Source organism: Rhinopithecus bieti, unplaced genomic scaffold (genome assembly GCF_001698545.2).
Source record: "Rhinopithecus bieti isolate Rb0 unplaced genomic scaffold, ASM169854v2 scaffold_79532, whole genome shotgun sequence".
Classification (NCBI taxonomy): domain Eukaryota; kingdom Metazoa; phylum Chordata; class Mammalia; order Primates; family Cercopithecidae; genus Rhinopithecus; species Rhinopithecus bieti.
The window spans coordinates 50,247-57,907 of NW_016830370.1; the positions used below are offsets into that span (position 1 = coordinate 50,247).

Consider the following 7,661-nt stretch of genomic DNA (forward strand, 5'->3'; position numbering starts at 1 on the left):
TGTATGGAAAATCTTAAGGAACACACAACTAATTAGAATGAATACACAAGTTCAGCAAGGAATGCAGAATACAAGATCAATACACAAAAGTCAATTGTACTTCCACATATTAGCAATGATCAGCCCCAAAATGAAATTCAGAAAACAATTACATTTATAATTGCTTTTATACATGCAATTTATAATCTTTTAATAATTTATAATTGCATTTATAATCCTTTCGGTTATAAATAAAAAACAATAAAATATGAGTAAATTTAACAAGTGAAAGACTTATATACTGAAAACTACAAAATACTGTTGAAATAAATTTAAAAAGACCCAAATAAATGGAAAGATAATCAGAAGCTCATGACTCAGATTTAATATTAAGATGGTAATACGGCCGGGCGCGGTGGCTCAAGCCTGTAATCCCAGCACTTTGGGAGGCCGAGACGGGCGGATCACGAGGTCAGGAGATCGAGACCATCCTGGCTAACCTGGTGAAACCCCGTCTCTACTAAAAATACAAAAAAACTAGGAGGGCGAAGTGGTGGCGCCTGTAGTCCCAGCTACTCGGGAGGCTGAGGCAGGAGAATGGCATAAACCCGGGACGCGGGGCTTGCAGTCAGCTGACGCAGTCCAGGCCACTGCACTCCAGCCCGCGTGGCAGAGCGAGACTCGTCTAATAAAGAAAAAAGAAAAAAAAAAGATGGTAATACATCCCAAAGCAATCTCTAGATTTAATGTAATTCCTATCAAAATCTCAGCTGCTTTTTTTTTTTGAAGAAACTGATGAGCAGATCCTAAAATTCATTTGGAAATGCAAGGAATGCAGAATAGTCAAAACAGCCTTGAAATAGAACAAAGTAAAACTTATCACAACAAAGCAACATTGATCAAGGCATTGTGGTACCGGCATAAGGTGAAGGTCAATGGAATAGAGTCAAGTGCCCAGAAATAAACCTGTACATTTTTGGTCAACTGATTATAAATAAGGGTGCCAAGATAATTCAATGGGGAAAAATAATGTTTTCAACAAATGGTGTGGAGACAACTGGATATCCACAGGCAAAAGAATGCAGGCTCTTATACCACACACAAAACTTAACTCACAACAGATCAAAGATCTACACGTAAGAGCTGAAATTATAAAACGCTTATTAGAAACCAGGTGTAAATCTCTGTGATCTTGGATGAGGCGATGGCTTCTGAGATGTGACAGCAAAAGCGTAAGTAACAAAAGGAAAACCCAGATAAATTGCTGGACTTCATCAAAGTTAACTTTTGTGCTTCAGAGGACACTATCCAGAAAGTGAAAGGACAGTATGGAAGAGTTTTTGCAAATCGGCCGGCATGGCGGCTCACACTTGTAATCCCAGCACTTTGGAGGCCGAGGTGGGTGGATCACAAGGTCAGGAGATCAAGACCAGCCTGATCAACATAGTGAAACCCGTGTCTACTAAAAATATACAAATTAGCTGGGCATGGTGGTGCACGCCTGTAGTCCCAGCCACTCAGGAGGCTGAGGCAGGAGAATGGCGTGAACCCGGGAGGTGGAGCTTGCAGTGAGTCAAGATTGGGTCACTGCACTCCAGCCTGGCGACAGAGCTAGACTCTGTCTCAAAAAAAAAAAAAAAAAGAAAAGAAAAAGAAAAAAGAAAAAAGAAAGTTTTTGCAAATCACATGAGGATCTAGTATCCACAATATACATACAAACTCCTGGCTAGGAGTGGTGGCTCGTGCCTGTAATCCCAACACTTTGGGAGACCGAAGCAGGAGGATTGCTTGAGGCTAGGAGTTCAAGACCACCATGGGCAACGCAGTGAGAGCTTGTCTCTACAAAAAATTTAAAAAATTAGCCAAGTGTTGTGGCATGTGCCTGCAGTCCCAGCTACCTGGGCGGCTGACGTGGGAGGAGGCTTGAGCCCAGGAGTTTGAGGCTGCAGCGAGCTATGATCATGCCACTACACTCAGCCTGGGTAAGAGCAAAAGCTCATCTCTAAAAGAGAGAGAAAAAAACTGCTACAACTCAAGACAAATATTCAATTAAAAATAGGCAAGAGATTTGAATAGACTCCTCTCCAAAGAAGATACACAAACGGCCCATGAGCACAGGTGATGTTCAGTACCCTCAACGCTGCTGTGGACATGTGTGCACGAGCTTCCACGTGGACAGGTTTTCACCTCCTTTGTTTTATACATCGGAGGGGAACTCCACAGATGAACCCTGAAAACAGAATGCCAAGTGCAAGAAGCCAGGCACAAGAGGCCACATGTTGTATGAAAAGCCAGAAACAGAAAGCAGATGAGTGAACGGTTCACTAGCCTTTGTGTTTGTGTTAAAAACAACATTTGCATAAAAGTGGGTTTCCCAGAGTTCCTGAGTGGTCGCCTCCCAGCTGGGGAATGCAAGCTCTGAAAGCTGAGCTGCACGCACACTCCGTCAGTGCTGAACCCCGCACCATGACATGCACTGGCCTCACGAGGACTCGCAGATGCCCTCTGGAACAGCACTGCTGCCTGTGTTCACATCTCCAGGCCCGAGGGCCTCTTCTACGAAGACAGACCCGTCACCAGATGATGACGAACCCTGTCGCAGCAGCACGGCCAGACCTTCAGGGCATTTCAATGTGCCATTTCTTTACATCAAACACAGTAATAGCCAAAGCATGGTTACTGCCCAGACCCACGCCCACTCTGCTGTCCTGAGACACTGGCAGAGGGAGAAGGTGCTAATGGCCAGTGCACTGGGCCCAGCTCTCTAGTTCAGTGCATAGTTAAACTGGTTTGAAAACTTCTCGTGCTTCTTCTGGTCCATCTGGTTCATGGCTGTCACGACCCTCCGCACAGCTGCTCTGTGGGGAAACAAGGCAAGATGTGACCTGGGAAGCTTCCGCCAGGGGCCTGGGCTCCCAGTGGTGGCATCACCAGGGTTACGCACTGGTCCTGGGGCAGCTGCTGCCCTTGGATGCTAACTGCCTGTGGGTGCCACCTTCAGAGAAAGATGGGTGACAGGACCCTTGGCCCTGTCCCAGGACAGAGGCAGGCTTGGAAAGGGCCACCCAGGTCCCAGAGCTGGGGTCTGTGGCGGGTGGTTCTGCGTGGTGAAGGTGGCCCCAGCCCCACCTTGGCACTTCTCCTGTGGCCCCCCACACTCCAGGATGAGGGCACAGCTGCCCTCTTGGTCTCCTGGGGAGTGGCCTTGCAGGAGATGCAGCCAGGAGGCATCAGGATGGCCCTGCCCACGGCTGCACGCACAGCTCCACAGCCAGGGACGGAAATGTGGAGGGCCGCAGCAGGGAGGTGTGCTGTGCTGACCAGCTCAGGTGCCGCGACGCACGACGGTGTGGAGCCAGCAGGGCCTGAGGCCACAAGGTGGTGAAACCGCCGCTCAGCTGCGGCCCTGTGGGGCTGCCAGGCACTGCTATGGGGGCCCCTCAAGGCAGGGTTTCGCCTGTGGTCACCCCCGGTCCTTTCTGTAGGGAGGGCTCTGGGCCACACGGCTGCTGTGAAAAGCCAGCTCCTGCCATGGGCTTCCCTGCCCCCATGAGACACAGGGAGGAGGCCTGGCATGGGGCCACTGGCCGTGCCTGCTCCTGGGCATCAGCACTCAGGTTGGCCTCTGCCCCTGGCTGGTCCACAGGAAAACAGCCTCATCGTGAGCTACCAGGGGTCGAGGCGCCTTGGGTGGTTGGCTGACATGATGGGTCCAGCTCTGCGCCAGGGGCCCCAGGCAAGCCTCTCCACAGCCCCCACCAGCACCCCTGCCCCGCCCAAGCAAAGCTGTGGATGCGCCGCCCACAAGCCCAGGGGATGCATGGTCTGAGCCCTGCGAAGGCGCCTCCCGCCCGAGCCCATTCAGGTCGGTGCAAGGTCATGCTGGCCAGGAGGGGCCGCCTCTGCCCGGCGCACTCAGCACCCTCCAGGGGTGTCCAAGGGAGGGTCTCTGGGACGGCGATGGGTGGGGCCACCTCACTGGCGCTACCAGATAAACCTGCACCAGCAGGCACTTGGCACAGATGTGGGAGGGAGTCAGCAACCTCAGGTGGCTTCTAAGCAAGCATTCTGGATTTTCTTGGGCAAGAATAAGGCAATGTGAAGACAGAAACACAAGGCCATGCGAGTGGCTGGTGCCCCAGCCGACAGACCGCATGCAGGGATGTCGGGCTGGTGGGGTTCGCACTCTGGCCCTGCCAAGGCCTCACCAGTCACACAGGCCCACGCTGGGCTGCAGAGACACCAGGCCAGCCTCCCAGAGCCAGTGCTCAGAGCAGCCACGCTGGGACTGGGCTCTGCTGGGGCTGATGCATGGACCCCTGTTGTGGCCGCCTTTGCAGTCACCACCCTCCCTGAAGTCACCGCTGCAGAAATACGCAGGCACTGACCTAGGGGCACAGCCAGGCAAGGGAGAAACAAGGGGGCTCACTCTGTACCAGCCGAGGCCTGTGTCCTGGCACGGCTCCCCCAGGAAGCAAGGATGACGGTGCCTGGTGGTCGAGCCCCTCTTATCCCGGGGAATGCTCAGGGGCGTTCCTGACCAGACCCTGCCTGCTGCCCCTGCTGGCTGGCACCGCCCCTCCCAGGGGAAAGGCTGGGTGGTCCCCCAGGGGAACTCAAAGCAGGGGAGCCCCTGGAAGCCCCAGGTCCCTGGAATATCTTGGAGCTCAGAAGGCCCCCCTCGAACACCCTCACATTGGGGCCACGCGGTGGGAGGTGGCCCAGCAGCCACTCTTACTTGGCGAAGACTTTTCTCCCGATGCGAGCGCGGGCAGTGTCGGCCTGAGCCTTCAGGTTGGTGAGGCTGGGGTACCTCCTCTTCTTCCCCCTGCCTTTCCCGCTGTACCTGGACGAGCCAAGATCCTGCCCTGTGGCTGCCTCCACGTCTCTCATCAACTCAGGGTCCTGCCATTCTGCAAACAAAACTCAAGCACTTCAGGAAACAGCTGGCACTGACCACAGCCCGTCTTACCCGAGGCCCCCAGGAGAGGCTCTTGGTCTCGTCCTGACAGCGGGGCCGGGTGGGCTTGCCTACAGCCGTACCCTGGCACCAGCAAGCCCGAGAGGATGCTCGGTGGGTAGGGTTCCCTGAGCAACAAGCTGGGGAGGGTGGGCACACTGGTCCCCGTGGGGTGAAGGCGACACAGAGCTCGTCCCCACTGCCCCACACTCCCACAGGCCCCTGCCGCCCAGAGATGGGGAGCCGGGGCTGGGCCCAGAGGCCACTGCTAGGGCACCCATGGACTTCCCAGGCTGGAAGGCGGCCAAGGCCAGTGGTTGGCGGTTGGTGCCATCCGCAAGCTACTTCCTTGCCTGCAGGCTAGACCGTGCCCCATTAGGCCAACTGTGGCCCTGCTGGACCCGCCTGCTGGTGGGGAGGTATGTGCGGCAGGGCTGGACCCAGCATGATGCTCAGCAAAGGGCTTTTCTTTTTCGTTGATCCCAAGATGACCTGGCCTCAGGCCTCAGAAATGCAGGGTGGGGCTCTCCTAGACAGAGCTGCCCTTCCCAAGCAAGCCAGGCGTTGTCTGCTTGAGGCCCTGTGGCAGTGAGGGGTCACAAATGTCACCAGCCCCACTGAGCAGCCTCCCAGGCCCACAGCACCCACTGCGCAGACGGGCACCCAGGCCCTCAGGGGTCACAGGCCCAGGCTTCCCGTGGGGTTCCCCACACAAGGCGGAGGAAGGCCTCCACCAGGTGTGGTACTGGTCGGGCTCGGAGAGGCCACCCGACGGGACTGTGATGGCCGAGGGACTTACAGACACCCCTGACTCGCAGAAGGGGGCTGGGCACTGATGCTCCAGAGGCACCTGCTCCTGCAGACAGGACCCCATGAGCTGAGCCAGTGGGACCAGCCACGGGGGCGACCAGGCCACGGGGGCACATCCCCGGAGGGATGCCTACGCCTCGGACTGATGGCCAGGCCTCCCAAGCGGGTTCTTTGAAGTGAAGGAATACGGGGCCCACAATTCAGATACAGGAACGATTAATCCAAGATTAAGGAAAACTGTCCAAACAGTTTATCTCCCAGTAATAAGAAGGCGTCACAGTTTAGGAACCCAGTGAATGGAGCAATTGTTTAAACACAACGAAAAGGCGCCGGCACCCAGTAGAGATGGAGCGAGCGTCTCAGTGAAATGAAGGAGCAATTTAAAAGGCTTTGAGGAAAATCAATAGATGCTGGGAAGCGCCTTCCTGGGCGCTGACGGGCCCTGTAGCACACGCACATTGTCACTGAGGTTAGCGCCAGGGAAAGGAAAATTGCGCCCTGCGCGAGGGAGGCGGGGATCAATACTATAGTTAGTAAAGAGATGCTATTTCACATCTGACTGGCCAGCGCTGGCCGCAGCCCGCGGCCTGATACCTGTTTGTTAACAAGTCACCAAGGGCTGGAAAACCAGATACTCTTCAGGGTTGACACAAAAAATAGGTACTTAATTTGCTCCTGAGTGTGAGCCCCCAGGGAAGGCCTCACCCAGAGATGAGCAGGTCAGGGCCCTCCCACCGCCCAGGGCCGAGCTGCTGCCTCTGGGCTTCAGGCTGCACTCAACATCCGCCTCTCATGACCGGAGTGCAAGATGCCCAGGAGCCATGACAGAGGCGGCTTGGAAGGGCCCCCGGGCCCCCAGCACTGCTCTTCAAGACAAGGTGTGATCCCCCCACTTCAGGCCAGGGCCAAGCCTGCAGGCGTGGCCACTCTCCAGAAGGGATTGAGGCTGGCCGGGGCTCACGCCTGTCATCCCAGCGCTGTGGGAGGTGAGGCAGGAGAATCGCTTGAGTCCAGGAGTTCAAGACCAGCCTGGGCAATACAGTGTCATCCCACCTCTACCAAAAATAAAAATACAAAACTTAGTCGGGCACAGTGGCATGGTAATTCCAGCTACTCGGGAGGCTGAGGCAGGAGGATGGCTTGAATCTGGGAGGCCATGATTGCGCCACTGCACTCCAGCCTGGGTGATAGAGAAAGACCCTGCTTCAAAAAAAAGCCAAATCAGATTTAAAAAGGAGAGAGAGAGTCTGAGGCTGGCCAGGGCCTCTAAAACAAAGTCTTCCTTAGAGAACAGAAACGCACCCCCACACGGGGATGAGCCTTCGGGGAGGCATGGGGGGCAGATGAGCCCAGGGGAGGCAGGGCAGGCAGATGGGCCCTGCTGACGTGGCAGTGCTGCCCCACAGTGGCCCTGCTGTCCGGGGCCTCTGGGCACCCGCATTCCTGCTGCCACAGCAGTGGCCACATGCCTCCTGGACAGAGCTTTGACCACTTGTACAATGAGGCAGGTGCGGGGCATGGCTGAGGAGGCCAGAGGGGTTCCTGGAAGCCACTCCCGGCTCAGCCCCATCACTTCTCTCGCCTCAAGGCCTTCACCTGCCTGAAAACACGAGGAAGCAGGACCCAGCCACACAGATGGCACCTGTGGCTTCGTGGCCCTGGGTGCCCACCTCCCGGTCGGGGTCTCATGAACACATAACTCCCCCTGAAGCCGGAACCTCCTCTGGAGCCCCCAAATCCAAGACCCGCGGGGCGGCATCCCCTCCTGATTCCACCAGTTACGACTGAGCGGCGTGTAGCTCTGTGGACTGAGCTGGCAGAGAGGGTGCTCTATGACTCTGCAGACGTACCCCGGGCAGCCAGTGGCAGTGAGTCCCAGGCTGTGCCTCCCAGGCACCCGCCCCACCCGCCC

General features: G+C 55.8%; 1 protein-coding gene across 5 annotated transcripts in view; it reads right to left on the reverse strand.

The window, feature by feature from the left end:
* Nucleotides 1-686: 686 nt before the first annotated feature.
* Nucleotides 687-7,661, reverse strand: part of UVSSA (UV stimulated scaffold protein A) — a 43,422-nt gene continuing 36,447 nt past the window's right edge. For 4 of the 5 annotated variants that reach the window (XM_017865425.1, XM_017865427.1, XM_017865422.1 and 1 more), the window contains exons 13-14: nt 4,718-4,892; nt 687-2,837 (exon numbers count right to left, since the gene is read on the reverse strand). In XM_017865425.1, the coding sequence (XP_017720914.1) occupies nt 2,744-2,837; nt 4,718-4,892 (269 nt within the window). In that variant the 3' untranslated portion in view covers nt 687-2,743. The remainder of the gene's footprint in view (nt 2,838-4,717; nt 4,893-7,661) is intronic. The other variant, XM_017865428.1, reaches the window with a different exon arrangement.